Source organism: Microplitis demolitor, chromosome 2 (assembly GCF_026212275.2).
Source record: "Microplitis demolitor isolate Queensland-Clemson2020A chromosome 2, iyMicDemo2.1a, whole genome shotgun sequence".
Classification (NCBI taxonomy): Eukaryota; Metazoa; Arthropoda; class Insecta; order Hymenoptera; family Braconidae; genus Microplitis; species Microplitis demolitor.
Genome location: NC_068546.1, coordinates 24099756 through 24116579, shown reverse-complemented (window position 1 = coordinate 24116579; position 16824 = coordinate 24099756). Strand labels below are relative to the sequence as shown.

General features: G+C 29.2%; 4 protein-coding genes across 5 annotated transcripts; 2 read left to right on the top strand and 2 right to left on the bottom strand.

The window, feature by feature from the left end:
• Positions 1–8: 8 nt before the first annotated feature.
• LOC103572147 (ribonuclease P protein subunit p25-like protein) lies at positions 9–16431 on the bottom strand. Of its 2 annotated transcripts, none has more exons than XM_008550605.2 (4): positions 16259–16431; positions 3222–3520; positions 2825–2908; positions 9–2748 (listed from the first exon to the last, which is right to left on the bottom strand). In XM_008550605.2, exons 2-4 carry the CDS (start codon positions 3518–3520, stop codon positions 2562–2564), a joined length of 570 nt encoding a protein of 189 aa, XP_008548827.1. In that variant the 5' UTR covers positions 16259–16431; the 3' UTR covers positions 9–2561. The 2 variants fall into 2 exon arrangements, with proteins under 2 accessions (XP_008548827.1, XP_053593051.1); XM_053737076.1 differs by lacking the exon at positions 16259–16431 and adding an exon at positions 3593–3992.
• On the top strand, positions 5460–9865 carry LOC103572145 (aromatic-L-amino-acid decarboxylase-like). The gene is made up of 13 exons (XM_008550602.2): positions 5460–5618; positions 5746–5799; positions 5861–6098; positions 6168–6281; positions 6395–6446; positions 7242–7312; positions 7391–7759; positions 7821–8059; positions 8633–8807; positions 8879–9044; positions 9194–9440; positions 9514–9588; positions 9683–9865. The coding sequence occupies exons 3-13, from the start codon at positions 5898–5900 to the stop codon at positions 9816–9818; spliced, it is 1845 nt and encodes a 614-aa protein (XP_008548824.1). The 5' UTR covers positions 5460–5618; positions 5746–5799; positions 5861–5897; the 3' UTR covers positions 9819–9865.
• Positions 11338–13072, top strand: LOC103572208 (tyrosine decarboxylase-like). The gene is made up of 2 exons (XM_008550699.1): positions 11338–11538; positions 11609–13072. The coding sequence occupies exons 1-2, from the start codon at positions 11338–11340 to the stop codon at positions 13070–13072; spliced, it is 1665 nt and encodes a 554-aa protein (XP_008548921.1).
• LOC103572146 (peptidyl-prolyl cis-trans isomerase H) lies at positions 15075–15835 on the bottom strand. Its single transcript, XM_008550604.1, has one exon. It carries the CDS (start codon positions 15669–15671, stop codon positions 15117–15119), a length of 555 nt encoding a protein of 184 aa, XP_008548826.1. The 5' UTR covers positions 15672–15835; the 3' UTR covers positions 15075–15116.
• Positions 16432–16824: the final 393 nt, after the last annotated feature.

Genomic DNA, 16824 nt, shown 5'->3' with positions numbered 1-16824 from the left:
AATATGACGTGGAACTTTTTTTTTATTGACTGCAATAAAAAAAGATAACAGTAATAATAAAATTAAATAAAAATGTTTAAAAATTAGCGCCAAATTACCTGCAGATAAAATAACCCGATTTTTATGACGTAATCAAATTAATTGCAGTAAAAAACCTTAAAAATATAACACGACATATTTATGCTTAATGCGAGCGATTACACGTCGATATAAAAATTGTATAGAAAAAATTTTTATAGAAACAGTTTAATTTTTTACTTAAATTTATAAAAATATTTACATTATTTAATTACAAAAAAAAAGTCAATTACAAATTTAAATTATGGACAAAAAATTTATGTCCGAATTTGAATTTAAAAACCCAGTGATTTAAAACTAGATATCGATGCGACCAAAAAAGTAATTGACAATTTTATTGATTAAAAAATAATATAAATTAATTAATTAAAGTTTAGTATTCCTTAGATATGAAAAAAAAAAACAAGTAAATCTTCAAAGACTTGTTGTAAAGTCACACGTAGAAATTTAAATTCATTTAAAATATAAAGTTTTCGCGGTTAAATTATAAAATACGCGGTAATTTTAATTTTATATATTATTTGAATATCAATAATTATTGTATTATTATTATTATTAATATTATTGATTAATTAATTAATTACTGGACAAATGCATCTAACGAAGGCTTATTAAATGTCTGACTGATGAAAAATACAATTAAAGGTATGAGACTATAATTTATAAAATTATATATATAAACATATTTATTAATATTAATAATTATTACAATTTCAGTCTAATTACTCATACATACTTTTTATATCGTCTACATTAAAGTATCAGTTAATAATTTTTGTTTGTAAATCTTGGGCTTGAAATAAAAAATTTTTTTTTAATTAATTGAATCAATAATAAATTTTAATATGATTAATTAGTAAATAAAGTGAATGTGCATTTGATTTTTTAATGAGCTTTAATTGTTGGAGGAACTCAAATGTTAAAATTTTATAAATGGAATTTTAAATAATCAGCAACTCATGAATTTAAGGTAAAAAAAAATAAGACAATTTACTGAGGGGATTTTTAGACAGTACTTAATTTTTTAAAAATTTTGAATGACTCAACTGTCTGTATTTAATTTTTTTTTTAATTAAGTAAAAAAATTTCAATACTTATGACAGTTCGTCATTGAATATTTTTGAAAAGTAGGAGTATTTTCTGAGAATTCCCTCAATAATTAATTGAGTATGATTAAATAATAAATTATAATTAAATATATGAATAACGAGTAAGAAAACTTGTATGACTTAGATGAAATAATAATAATTAATAAAATGTTATAATACAAACCAAGTATTTATCCATTGTAGTCATAAACTATTTAATTGTTCTCTTATTACGTCAGTTTATATTCAATAATTTTTTTTCATTACGACTATTATTTATTATTATTTAAGTTTAAATTTAAAGTAACTGCGAATAATTATTTCTACGCGGCACTTTCAAATTTAATCAATGGTAACAAGTATAAAATTGCTAAGCAATATGATAGTGTCTAATATTTCACTGCCGATAAATTTCGATTTGATTTTTTTTCGTTTAAACTTTAATTATTTTAAAAATAAATGAACTGTCAGAATTTGATTTTCAGAATTTTAAATTTTGATTTTTTCCATCAGTGTACATAGACTTTGTAAATAAAAATAGCTGACTACTGACGAGAATAATAAGTGGATTGAGAACAAATGCTAAATAAGCAGAAATATGTTATAAAAATTTTATCTAATGTAATTATCCCAATGGTATGTACTCATATTAAATAAAATAAATAAAGTTTTTACGAAATCCTCAAATTTTTTTTAATTGTAATTAAGATTAAAATATTTTAAATGATCTTTTTTTTTCATTCAAACTTAAAGTCTTTTAAATTTAAATATCTTTCGCGCGAAAATTTAAATTTGAAAAGGTGTCTTTACGTCATTTTAAAATTGTCTTCTACTATCAGGCTTCCGAAGATCCGGGAATCCCGAAGAAGACTCAAAATGTCAAAAATTTTTTTTCATAATATATTTTTATAAAAGCATAAAAATTTAATTAAATTTGAAAAATTGATCAGCATGAAGATACTCCACTCTGATTTGAATATTTTCTGAGCTACTTCAGATTTTTTTTATAAAAATTACGATAAATATTCAGATATATTTTTATTCTTTAATTTAATTATTTTATGTCCATAAATTTGAAATAATTAAAATATTTAATTATTTTTAGTTGCATAGAATGTTCGTTGATTTTTTAAATAAAAATTGCTGACTACAAACGAACATTAAAAGTAAATTGCGAATGGTTGCTAAGTAAGCAAACATCTGCTAAAAATTGTACTCAGTATAAATAAAACAAAAATAAATAAAAAATATAATTATCATCAAAAACAGTTTCGAGTGAAAAGTAATGGAAAGTTGGAAGATAAACGATTATTTGAATAAAAAATTGCTTTTAATTACTCACGTGCGAGCAATAAAAAAAATGTTTTATTTATTTACTTGTTAATAAAATTAAATTCACGCCTTTTTCCCCTTCTTAATGGGGCCATCATTATTTGTCTTTTTCCTTGACCTCTTTTGACCCGTTCTCAAACCCATTTCCGCAAATTCTTTCATAGCATCCTCTGACATTCTACTTTTACTTCCTTGACTCTGAACTATATTTGAATCCTCAAACATCCCTAAGTCTCCTGGCGCTTGATAGCTGTCACATTGAACAAACAATTATTTAAATAAATATATTTTCATTTATAAAGAAAAAAAAAAGTAAAGTATCTTACCCAAGTTCCGAAGTATTTAATGCATCTTTTGATAAAAATATATTTATCTCAGGTACTAATTTTATTTTATCATCTGTCTTAGACCTACGATAATTTAAAAAAATAAATAATTAGGGTCGAATTATTAATTTTAGGTACAGTAATTAATTATTAATTAGTAATTAATTCATGGTAGAGTAGAAGTAGCGTGAATAATTTTATACAGGGTAGGAAATTCAAAAAGCTGTAGGTGAGATTTTTAAAAATATTTTTTTTATAATTTATCATTTATAAAAAAATTCAAAAATTATGAGACGTCGGCTACCTTCAGTATCATAAATTTTGTCCAGTGTCCAAAACTGGCCCTCTATGATACTTCTGCCCTACAATAAATTATTATTTTAATCAAATTACTTACTTAACATAACGTATTTTATTTATTTGATGTAATCCCGTTTTTTGTCTTTTAAATATTTCAACACACGTTACAGTTTTTTCAATTCCTTTTCCAGTACCAGTCCATAAAACACTATTAAATTCATCAAAATTTTTTATCGCATACTTTAAAACATTTCGTAATTTAGTGCCAGCATTAACTTGCATTCGTAAATATTTTTCCGGCAGCCCTGGAATAGGTTTTTCTTCTTCCACATTATCATCATCATCATCTACGTTTTTAATATTTCCAATTAATTTCTTTTTTTTACTTCTCGTCATCTGCAAAAAAAATATATTGTATTTAATTATAAAAAATATAAATAAATAATAAAATTGATTAATAAAACGAACAGAAGACTAGGTCACGAGGGTCATGAGTTCACGAGTACAATCTTATTCATCAGTTCACTATCTAAGACAAAATCATTCAAAGCACTTGGGTCTCGACGGAAGGAATCAGTTGTACGGAGGAATATTCCCTGCAAAACAGCTTTCTCTTAAATATTCATCAAAATTATCATCCATCTGATCGATTATATTTTCATTAACTCCGCGTCCATGCTCTTGACACTCTGACAATAATTAATCTTAAAAAAATTATTTAAAATTCACAGGCTCTTGGCAATAATCAAATGAGCGATAAAAAAATAAAATGTGGGTAAAAATATGAAAATAAATAAAACGAAATTGGATTGATGAGAAATAAAGGAGTGGAGTATTGTGAGAAAGAAGAAGGGCATAAAAAGAGCCATCAATATTTCCAATCAGCATTGGATGGTAGGATACTACATATAGAAGTGTTTGGAGGGTTCCAATGGGGTTGACGTGGGCGATAGGTGAATATAGCCAGTGGTATGCGACATAGCAGGAATAGCACCACGACTCTTCGACGTCATATTGCATTATTAAACGTTTCCCTCATCTCCGTGACCCTGCATTCCAGCATTATGAACTAAACGTTTTTATATCCCTTTGAGAAATGTCTCTCTTTTTAAATAATGTCTTGTTTCTTATAAATATAAATCGACAAGTACATTTACATATCGTATGATGAAAATTATTTTACACATATCATACATGCACACGGACTTCCGGAAATGGTTAGAATAGTTTCCTAGGACCTCAAAATTTCGACACTTGAGAACTCGGTTTTCGAAAATTGGACTGAAACCAATAACGCCTTTTTTAAATTTTAAATTTTCAGAGCGGGAAATTCAAAATCACTAGAAGTTGGGACAAATTTTTTGAGCTTTTGATTGACTTATATCGTGTTCATACCAAGGTACGTAATTCTATACGCCCTTTTGGGGTTTGAAAAGCTCCTTAATTTCACAAAGGCGTGTTTTTTATCGCCAATCGTTTTGCAGACTTATTTCCAACTCAAATTTCTTTAAAAATTTCTGCTTTAAAGTAAGTTCCCAAAACGATTGGTAATAAAAAACATTATAAGCTCTTTTGGAATTAGTAACACGATATAAATCAATAATCAATAAATTTGTCCCACTTTCTTGTAATTTTGAACTTCCCGCCATGCAAATTTGCAATTCAAAAAAGGGAAGTTTTTAGTTTCGGTCCAATTTTCAAAAACCGAGTTTTTATCATGCTTTTTATCATAAGTTTTGAGACCCAGCGGAGCACTGAGTTGACTTTTTCCTTGATATTAATTTTAAATATTTTATTAATTCCTTGTAAAATTTAATTAAAATAAAATTCCGTGCATGGAATATAAATTTGAATTAATCGAGAATAATGAACTTGTACTCATCGACAAAAGTGATTTCCAATTCCTACTGGTATTTTCTAGGTACTGCTGCTACTGCTGGTGATGACAACCGGGTAATAACAATACCAAAACCACCTCCAGCCCTGGCATCATTTTGCTAAGCATCCAATTTACTCAAGTACTCTCCTTGCGAAATCGTTGCGTGATATTTTGCATGAATTAATTTTTGAAAATCATTGTCAGGTTTTTTCTATAGTAATTTAAATATAGTCCTTATGATATTAATTTTATTTATTATTATTATTTATATTTTTAATAAAAAAATTTTCTCGGGAAATAGAGAATGGAGTTATTGTTGATAAACGATCTGGAATTCCAGGCTATAGAAGGGGAACAATTATGTATATATAGATAGGGTTTGATGTCTTGACTGTTGATGTTCACCCCCCAAAGAACGCGTGCGCGCAAGCAAGGATGACAGTAGGACGTTAGAATTATAATATTTTTTTGCCATTGTCCTTTGGTCTCCTTTGAGTCTTGAGTCAGATCTCCCAGTGCGAGCTTACATTCAAAGATATACTGACTTGTACTTAAATTTATTTTTTAAATTTCTCTAGTTTTCGCCATTTAAAATTTTTGTGTCATCGGCAACAGGTACGGCTTCTTATTGAGTTTTAATTAATTATACATAAGGTCTTTTTCACACCGACCCAAAGTGTACTCACTACTTAATTTACTTGCAAATTATTTAAATTAAAAACCAACTCAACACTTTTTTTAGTGAACGTGATCAATTTTCTTCTGTGACGAATTAAAAGTTCGTCTTAACTTTAAGGTAAAAATATTAATTATTAATTATTTATTTAATTATGGGTTAATTTGAATAAATTTTACAGGAATAATTTGAAAATAAATATAATAAATTTTATAAAAATGGACGTTGATGAGTTCAGAATTCGCGGGAAAGAAATGGTCGAGTATATTTGTGATTTTATGAACAATATTCACACACGTCGGGTAACTCCTGACGTTGGTCCGGGATATCTACGTCCTCTATTGCCGTCAGAAGCACCGTTTGATGGAGAACCGTGGGCTGACATTATGAAAGATGTCGAGAGTAAAATAATGCCTGGAGTATGTGTCGAATCAATCATATATTTATTTATGAAATAAATATTAATTATGTACTTTTATTTTTTTCAGATAACTCACTGGCAACATCCGCGTTTCCACGCGTATTTTCCCGCCGGCAATTCATTTCCTTCGATTCTAGGTGACATGTTGTCAGACGCGATTGGCTGTATTGGCTTTTCGTGGGTAAGAATCAAGTTTTTTCTACTTTATTTCACTCTTTTTACTGACAATCAATCAACTCAAGTCTATCAACCTGACAATATATTTAATCCATGTCTTTATCAATCGTTTTCTAGGCGGCAAGTCCGGCTTGTACGGAATTGGAAACTATAGTTTGCGATTGGTTTGGTAGATATATACATAAATATATATTAGAATGTGCAAAATGAAATTACATTGAATATAACGTAAAAAAAATTGGGAAAGTCGGGCTAACTCTGTTACAAAACGCGCGTCGATTTGAATATCATGGAAAATTTTTTTTTGAAATTTTATAACTTGTTAACGGATCAAAAAATTGAAACGACCATAACATATTTTTGTAGAGAATTGCATGCTCTACAAAAAAAGCCTCTTATAATTTTTTGATAAATTCAACCGTTCAAAATTTATTGAAGTTTAAATTCAAATTTATGGTAAATTTTACGTTTTTTTTACTTTTCCCGCAAAACCGTCAGTCTTATTACCAAAAATCATAGGAAATTATTGGTACATTGTTTTGCAATCAAAATTTGTTATTTAACAATTTTTTAATCACAGTTCAAAAGCTACAAATTTTACAAATTAATTTTTACGAAAAAAAACTGGAATTTTTGTGAAAACGTAAATTTTCAAAAAATTGTAAGAGACCTTTTTTGTAGAGCATTTAATTCTCTACAAAAATACATCATGGTCGATTCAATTTATTGATCCGTTGAGTTATAAAATTTCAAATTTAAAAAACAATTTTTCTCATGTTATTTAAATTAGCGCGCGCTTTGTAATTGAGTAGAAGGGTCTGATTGGTACCCAATTTTTTTATATTACATTCAACGTAATTTTCGCATGATTTTATTTGGCACAGTCTAATAAACATATATATATTTTTAATTAATTTATATATTAATTATTATACAAGTAATTAATTAATAAATTAATTTTTAGGTAAAGCAATGCATTTGCCCAATGATTTTTTGTACTTCAGCCCTGGTAGTAGAGGCGGCGGAGTAATTCAGGTTAAATTAAAAAAATTACAATAAAAATTAATAATTAATAAATAAAATTAATTAAAAATTTTAATTAAATTTGATCAGGGATCAGCGTCAGAGAGTATTCTGGTCTGCATGTTAGCAGCAAGAGCGCAGGCAATAGCCCGCCTGAAGGAATCGCCGGCTCATGCTCATCTTGATGAAACAGCTCTTCTGGGTAAATTGATGGCCTATTGCAGCCGCGAATCTCACAGCTGTGTTGAGAAGGATGCGATGATTTGCTTCGTTAAATTAAGAATCCTCGAGCCAGATGAAAAGAGTATCATGCGCGGCGAGACACTGAAGCAAGCGATCGAAGCCGATGTCGCTGAGGGTTTGGTTCCGTTTTTTGTGTCCACGACATTGGGTACCACTGCTTGTTGTTCCTTTGATAATCTCAAAGAAATTGGACCAGTTTGTAGACAGTATTCTGGGGTAAATAGTTTATTTATTTATTTAGTTGATTAATAAATTAATTTATTTATTATTTTGATAGATTTGGTTACATGCAGACGCAGCTTACGCAGGCAATGCATTTATTTGTCCAGAATTGAGATATTTGATGGCTGGTATTGAATATGCTGATTCAATAAATACGAATACTAACAAATTTTTGTTAACTAATTTCGATTGCTCGTGTCTTTGGGTGAGAGATCGATTCAAATTGACTAGTGCGCTTGTTGTTGATCCATTGTATCTTCAACATACACATGCAGATACTGCTATTGACTATAGGTTTTTTTTTTTATTGATAATAAAGTTTATAAACCTGTAGAATTACGGCTGTACCTAATTTCGACACCTAGTTGTAAAAAAATCAACATTCCGTCTAAACTACTGGAAATATGGAAAAAATGTATAGGCACATTTTTGTAGCTGATTAAATTCTCTACAAAAAAGGTCTCATTACATTTTTACGTACAGTTAATTATTTCGGAGTAATTGCTACTTGAATTAAAGTATTTGATTTTATGGTTTTAGAATTAATTAATTTATTTATTTATTTTCTCCATAACTTTGAAACTATCAGAGGTACGTCGATAAGCTTTAGGACCTTTTTTGTAGGAAATTAAATTTCCTACAGGTTTTGTTTAAAAAGTTTTTCTCTAAAATCAATAGTTTGGCTACTAATTTTATTTGAAATAAATTAGTCTTTTATTTTTATAATTTTTGGCGCGAAATAAATTTTTAAAAAATATTTTTCAAATTATTACGGTGTTTTTTTATGGAAAAAATAAAAGGAGTTGTTATTCTATAGGTTTACTGTTAAAAAAAAAGTTAAACTAATTATGCAAATGTATATTTTAGACACTGGAGTATTCCATTGAGTAGAAGATTTCGATCATTGAAATTATGGTTCGTATTGAGAAATTACGGAATAAGTGGATTACAAGCTTACATACGTAATCATTGTAAGTTAGCTAAACAATTTGAACAATTTATACGCAAGGACGATCGTTTTGAAGTCTGTAATGAAGTTGTGGTAATTAAAGTCCTTTTAAAATTATCAATTAACAAAAAAACAAAATTTCATTGATTATCAAACAATTTTAGCTAGGACTCGTTTGTTTTCGCGCAAAAGGTTCCGATAAATTGAATCAAAAGCTCCTGAGCATGATCAATGATTCAGGAAAAATTCATATGATACCAGCGAAAGTTAATCAGAAATACACGATCCGTTTTGCTTTGGCTGCACCGAATGCAACTTCTGAAGACGTCGGTATGTAAATAATCCAAAATTATTTATTTTTATTTAAATTACACTGAAAAAGTTTTTGGAGTGAAAGCGGATTTAAATAAAATCCATAATTGCTCCGAATTCACTCGCGATTTTTTAAATTGTATGCCAAATAATTTATTTTTTTACAGAAATTGCATGGAATGTTATCACTGATTACTTGTCAGAAATTTTAGAAGGCAAAGAAGTTGTGGATAAACTCGCAGACATACGAGAAAAAAAACGCAAAGCAACTTTGGAACAACGAAGATCATTTTTCGTTCGCATGGTATCTGATCCTGCGATCCAACCAGGATTTACTAAGACACCAAATAGACCAGAAGCTAAACTGGAAACACAAGCGACTATTGGCGGACTTGGTTCCAATCCTCGTACCACGTAAGTATCAAAAAAATTAATTAATAATATAATTGATGAATAATTTAATTAACACCTGATTAAAATGACGTAGAAGTTCGTGGATATCATGGCCACTGGCTTACTTAATGTCTCGTGAATCAACGGACACAAGTGAATTGTCTTTGAGGCAAATATCCATAATTTATTTACAAAAATAATTATAACCTAGAAATAATTTTATTTACTTCTAGATAATTAATAATTAAAATGAAAAATTACAGATTTCGCCACTTGGATACGATGGTCCGTTTGAAAACAGGGGCGGGAAGCCGACGAGGTAGCAGCAATGGCTGCAGCCCCGAGCCATCTCCAACGGTATCGCCATCACGAGGACGGTCACCAAATGGCCGATCGTAATTTATCTCTAGTAAATTAATAGAAAATTTATAAAGTAACGACTAACGAACGAGTAATTATTGTAACGTCAATCTCGTCATCTTGGGGGATGGCTTTTTATTTTATAAATTTAAACCGCAAAGGCTAATTGTCAATGTTAATCATAAGATCGATAAACTGCCTCCAAGTAATGTCATGACATTACTCTCGATGAAAGTAATTTATTATAATTATTATTTATAATTAGTTTATCTTTACTCTTTTTTTAATTTATTTACTCGATTAAATTGAATTGCTGTCATTGAATACATACATATATATATATAATAAACAAATTAAGAGTAACATATGTTTGTTATTATATAGAATAAATTGATTTTACTATTAGGGTTGGAAATGAACATCGAGTGGTCGAGCGGAAGACGAGTCAAGCGTGAAGTGTCGTGATATAAAACTACTGAATAAATTGTTATTATATATATGTGCTATAAAATATCATTTTATATTTATATAGACACACTATGGGTATATATGTATATATATATATATATAAATATATACATTGACCAGTGACCTGTCCAGAGCAATATAGTACAGCGATGCTTTATAAAAACGTGTTTGCTGAATATCGGGGAAGAGTAAGTGGCTATTTATAAAATGGCTAGAGGGAGGATTTTACCCCTTCACTTTAAAACCCCGTGGACCTGTACCCGACTCTCACTACTCGTTACCTTTTCCATCACTTACTTTCCAACCGTTCGCTGTGAAACTCTTGTTGACACGGGCCTCGATAGTAATTTTTAATTTTATCATAAGCGGGTTTATTATTAACAAATACTTGGATCAATTATTATCATTGCTATCATTATATTTATTACTTTGCTTGTTAATTAACTGAGTTAAATGGTTAAAATAAACTTTTTATTGATAATTATATTTCTTCTTTAATTAGACCGTGTTAAGAAGTACGCGCTCGGGTTGGTAAATTTAAAATCGATATAAAAGTGCTTTATTACTCACTGCCAGATTAGTTAGCGGTAAAAACTGTAGTATGTGGTAACTTTGTTATTAATTTTACTAATTACTCATTAATAATTGATAATTAATAATCAAAGTAAGTAAATTTTGGGTATTATTACTTTTGAATATTTCGCGGGAATTTCAAAATTGAATTATTAATTTAATGCCATTCTCAGATATTGTCCCTCATTTTTTTAAAATTTTCAATGATTTTCAATTGTCAAATGTGTATTTAAATTTAATCAATTGATTTAAAAAAAATTAAAGTATTAATTGGAAAAATTACAATTTTACCGCGAAATAGATTAAAAAAAAAAACTTACAGTTGACATCAATTAGACCAAAATTTACTCAAAAAATTTCGTTCAACTTCTCAATCAATGCTTTAATTTTTCGTTAATTAATTAATTAATGAAATTTTAATGTGGCCATAAAAGTTGAGTCATTGAATATTTTTAAAAAATTTGGGGACTATCTGAAAATATCGTTAACGAGTATGTAAAAAAATTTTAGATAAAAAATGAACATCGAGGAGTTTCGTGTGCGAGGTAAAGAAATGGTTGAGTATATTTGTGAATATTTAAGAACATTAGAAGGTAAAAGAGTTACTGCAAATGTTGATCCTGGTTATTTGAGGCCTCTTTTACCCAACGAAGCACCGCTCAAGCCGGAGTCATGGAACGACATAATGAACGATGTTGAGAACAAAATAATGCCTGGGGTAAATATAATCAACTGACGTAATAAATTTTTCGTTTTTAAGCAACTAATTAAAAATAACTCTGTTTCAGATAACTCACTGGCAACATCCGCGTTTTCACGCATACTTTCCCGCCGGTAATTCGTTTCCTTCGATACTAGGCGACATGTTATCGGACGCGATCGGCTGCATCGGATTTTCTTGGGCAGCAAGTCCAGCTTGCACAGAATTAGAGACAATTGTCCTCGATTGGTACGCGAAGGCCATTAATTTACCCTCGGTATTTTTAGCTGAGAAAAAAAATTCTAAAGGCGGGGGAGTAATTCAGGGATCAGCATCCGAGTGTATTTTGGTGACGATGTTAGCGGCGCGTAATCATGCGATAAATTTACTAAAAAAGAAAGAACCTTTGATAGAAGACAGTGCTTTTCTACCAAGACTAGTTGCCTACTGTTCAACGGAAGCTCATTCGTGTGTAGAAAAAGCAGCAATGATTTGTCTGGTAAAATTACGAGTACTGGCACCCGACGATCGTTGCTGTTTGCGAGGTGCTACACTAGAAGCAGCGATAAAAGATGATATCAAACGTGGACTGGTACCGTTTTTTGTATCAACAACTCTGGGATCAACTGGATGCTGTTCCTTTGACAATCTCGTCGAAATCGGGCCAGTTTGTAAGAAACAAACGGGCATTTGGCTACACGTCGATGGTGCTTACGGTGGTAATGCATTTATATGTCCGGAATTACGTCCACTGATGGCTGGTATTGAGTACGCAGACTCGTTTAATACCAATCCCAATAAATGGCTGCTCGTAAACTTTGATTGTTCTTGTCTTTGGGTACGTGATCGTGTTAAATTAACCTCAGCTCTTGTTGTCGACCCACTTTACCTCCAACATGCAAACTCTAATGAGTCCATTGACTACCGTCATTGGGGTATTCCACTGAGTCGCAGATTCCGAGCGCTAAAACTCTGGTTCGTGATGAGAAGCTACGGTATCATTGGGTTACAAAAGTATATACGTAATCACATACGCTTGGCTAAGAAATTTGAAGCTCAGATGAGAAAGAATAAACGCTTTGAAGTACTGAATGACGTTAGAGTTGGGTTAGTTTGCTTTCGACTTAAAGACACTGATGAAATAAATCAAGAATTGTTGGCAAATATAAATGCCTCGGGTAAAATTCATATGATTCCGTCAAGAATGATGGGAAAATATGTAATACGTTTTTGTGTTACTAAAGAAAATGCTAAAGAAGACGATATTGATTATGCGGTAGAAGTTATTGAAGAACATGCTTCTGAAGTATTACTCACGCACTACGAAGCATCAGAAATAGAACTCACGGCTAAGAGTCCCAAGAGTCCAGTTCCACTGGACAAGAAACTTGTGAGAAAATTCAGTTTTACAAGAAGTGTTACACGAGATGTTTATAGAAGAACTAAATCGAAGTCAACTTTACATGACGGAGCAACACCGATTATGGTCGTCGAAGACAACAATTCCCAAGTTGATTTGAATGATGAGGAAGTATTTTGTAGCGATCGGTAGAATACAATTCAGCTCACGGTACCAAAAAAGAGAAATAATTTAGTATCGTTACCATGAGCCGAGCCAGTAGATAGGATTTTCAAATATCGTGTTGATCCTGAGTCTTTGAATACTTCGAAAGAAGTTTTAATTTAACTAGATTATTTTTAAGTTTCATCTCAGGAAATGATGACGATTTTTATTTTATTCTGTATTGTTAATTTGATAATTAGTATTTTTTTCTAGTAAATATAATAAATTATAAAATTTAATCCAGTACTTGGGGTTGTGTAGATCCTCGAACCCAGGTACTGGCCAGGCTTGGGTTCGAATCCCACAGTGAGCAAAAATGAATTATTTTTCACAAGTTGATATATTGCATTGCGCTTTCTTTGAGATTCGTTCCATACAGCCACCAAACTGCCACCTGTCTGCAATCTTGCCCACTAACACGTTCCGTGATTGAAATCAACTACACAGAAAAAAAGGATTTCTTGGTGCAAAAAAAATTTTACTCGCCTCAAGTTTTTCTAGTTCTGAGAAAAGTTTTTCTTCTGTGTATGGAAAAAAAATGATCAGGAGAAACAGCAAAAATGAGGTATGGAATAGAAAACAGAAGGAAAAGAAATGGCCAGGAAGAAATAGTCCGAAAAAATTCAGAGTAATTTGCAAAACTCCTGCCAGAAAGAGAATAAACTTCAGATCACCCCCACTACCGATTATTTCTAAACTGCGCACGCGTAAAGTGAAGTGGGAGGTAATTTAGTGCACAGAACACCCAGAGTGGGGGTAGAAACCGAAAACACCCGAGGTACACTCTCGATGAGACAATTTTCGAAAAGAGACTCAAACTACTTGGAATATAATCTGAAGACTATGTAATGTAAATATGTAAAGTATTAAAAACTTTAGAAAACGGAAGTTATACAGTTAAGATTGCAACAAAATAATTATAATTTTATATTATGAATTCGAAAACGTGTGAAAAAAATAACTGTAGGAATATAGGTGATTTAATGTTAAATTTATATGTATTGCATGATAATTAATGACAATATTATAAAATATATCGATGAATATTTAATTCTATGTGTAGGTATTTATTAATTAATATATTTATAGCAAATAAAAATGATGTTATAGAAATAATGCTTTTTTCTAGTAATAAAAAGCCTAATTTATAAGTAATTTACTATAAATGCGAATTTAAATTGTGACATTAATTTAATAATTGTTCTAAATTTCTAGATAAATAATTAATGCTTTTAATTAATGTTTGATAATAAAAAAAATAATTAGATGTTATTCTAAGTTAATATCACACCGAAAATATTTGTAAAGATAAATGATAAAATGAATAAATAAATAATTAAAAAAAAATTTAATTAATTTATTAATTAAAAAAAAATCTAGCCGTGATAGAACTAATAGATTAATTTTTTACTACGCGAGTTATTTTTATAATAATAAATTTTTTTATTGTTAAAAGCTTCGTTTCATTGAATTATTAACTGGTTAGTTGGTAATCGCTGCTCTCGATAGAGTGATTATTCAAATTTATTTTAAATTCTAATGGTCAATAAGAACACGAGACGGTTCAATGGAGAAGATAATTAGCAATAAAACAACTGAAACTACCGATACCCATTAGCTTTTTTTTCATTATCAAGTAATCGATTGCGAGTAATCGTGAGTTTCATTTTATTTCCAGTTAAATATATAAGAATTTTTATACGGTAAATTAGATAATAATAAAATTTCATTGAACTCTTTACTTTGATGTAGGAAAATTATTATTTTATTCAGTTCAATTGATAGAATTATATAATTATCAACAAATGACATATATGTAATTTTAAAAGTTAAAAAAAAAAATTTCTAGACTTTAATTATTAATTATTTTAATACTTTGTACTAGACAGTGTAAGTAATTCAAAATTAATGATTTTAAGTGACTGATTTTCAAATAAATATTTTAGTTCTTAATTTAAATTATTTAAAAAAAAAAAAGTTATGAACAGAATAAATATAAAAAATTTATTGAAATTCAAAAACGCTAATAAATTTACATTTGTCCACATTGTGAAATAGTTACAGGAATTTTCGGTTTATTATTTGGACCAGTAGGTACATTTTCAACTTTCCTCATCACCAAGAGTCCATCAATAACTCGACCAAATACTACATGTTTTCCGTCAAGAAAATTACACTTGGCGCAGGTAATAAAAAACTGACAACCGTTGGTGTCTTTTCCACTGTTCGCCATCGAAAGCAGACCTGGGGAGTCGTGTTTCAGAGTAAAGTTTTCATCAGCAAATGTGTTACCCCCGTAAATACTCAGCACGCCGGTACCGTCACCATTGACGAAATCGCCACCTTGGATCATAAAGTCTTTGATAACTCGATGAAAAATCGCTCCTCTGAATCCTAGTGGAACTCCGTCTTTACGATACTCTCCAGTGCAAAATTGACGAAAATTTTCCGATGTTTTCGGACAGACGTCTTCGAATAATTCAAATATCATACGTCCTATTTCCGTTGTGCCGACAGATACATCAAAAAATACAACAGGATTGTTTGGGTTACGCAGCTGAGCTTGAATTTGATTCCACGATGGCATTTTTTTTTAATTTATAAATAAATTTTATTTTTTGGTTTTTGTTATCTTCGTATCATAACACTTTGCACTAGTTATTTATATATTTTTTACACTTATTTGTACGACTTTGATGACAAATAACAAATGTATACGTTAGTAAACATAACCTTGTTAATTTATGAACACGCGCGCTCGTTTTGTGGCGCCATCTTTTTGAAATAAAAAGTTATTGCGCGTGCGCGGAAAAATAAAAATACCGCGAATTCAAACGTCAATATAAAAAAATTAATCTATTTAATTATTTTTATTATTTAATAATAAATAAATATCTAATAATAATAATAATAATAATAATAATAATAACATTGAAAATTTTTCAATTAAAAAAAAATATTGACTTTTTTAAAATTGCCGCTTCCAGTCAGAATTTTTAAAAAAATAAATAATTAAATAAATTTATCAAAATAATCGATAAATTTGAATTAAAAAAGAATATATTGATAAAAAAAATTAAATTGTATAGAAATTTGTATGTAATATAAAAAATAAAGATTGTATGTAAAATAATAATAAACATAACCAAACTATTGAGAAATGTTTTTTTTTACCTTTTATTTGATGATCAACACGTCAAATAACCAATTACTGATTTTGAATATCAATAGATGTTTATAGAACACACTTTTGATGACTACTTAATTAATTGTTCATTAATTATTGGAAAAAAATAATATTTTGATTTTTTTTAACATTGCACTGCACACGCGTGTGTTTGTCGGTAAAGTCAATTGTTACCTTGCCGCGTTATTTGAAATCTAGTTAAATATTAATAATTGTTAATATGCAAACGATTAATTTTAAAAACCTGTAAATTTTGAATTATAAGGTTTAAAAATAATTGGATGACAGTTTTTGATGAATAATATAATGGTCTACAAAAAATTTCCATTTTCAAAAATTGTCTGTATTTTTTTTTTTAATTTTCTCATAACTTCATAACAATTAATCGCGTAATTATTAAAATCACGAGAAAATTATCAAATGTCAGCTTGAATTTAAAAATTCAAATTATGAAATTAGCATGAAGATTTTGCTACTAAAATTGATTTGCCAAATTTCATTTAATTCTCTATTCATAACAAATATAATTAATTTTTTTTTTAATTTATTTTTT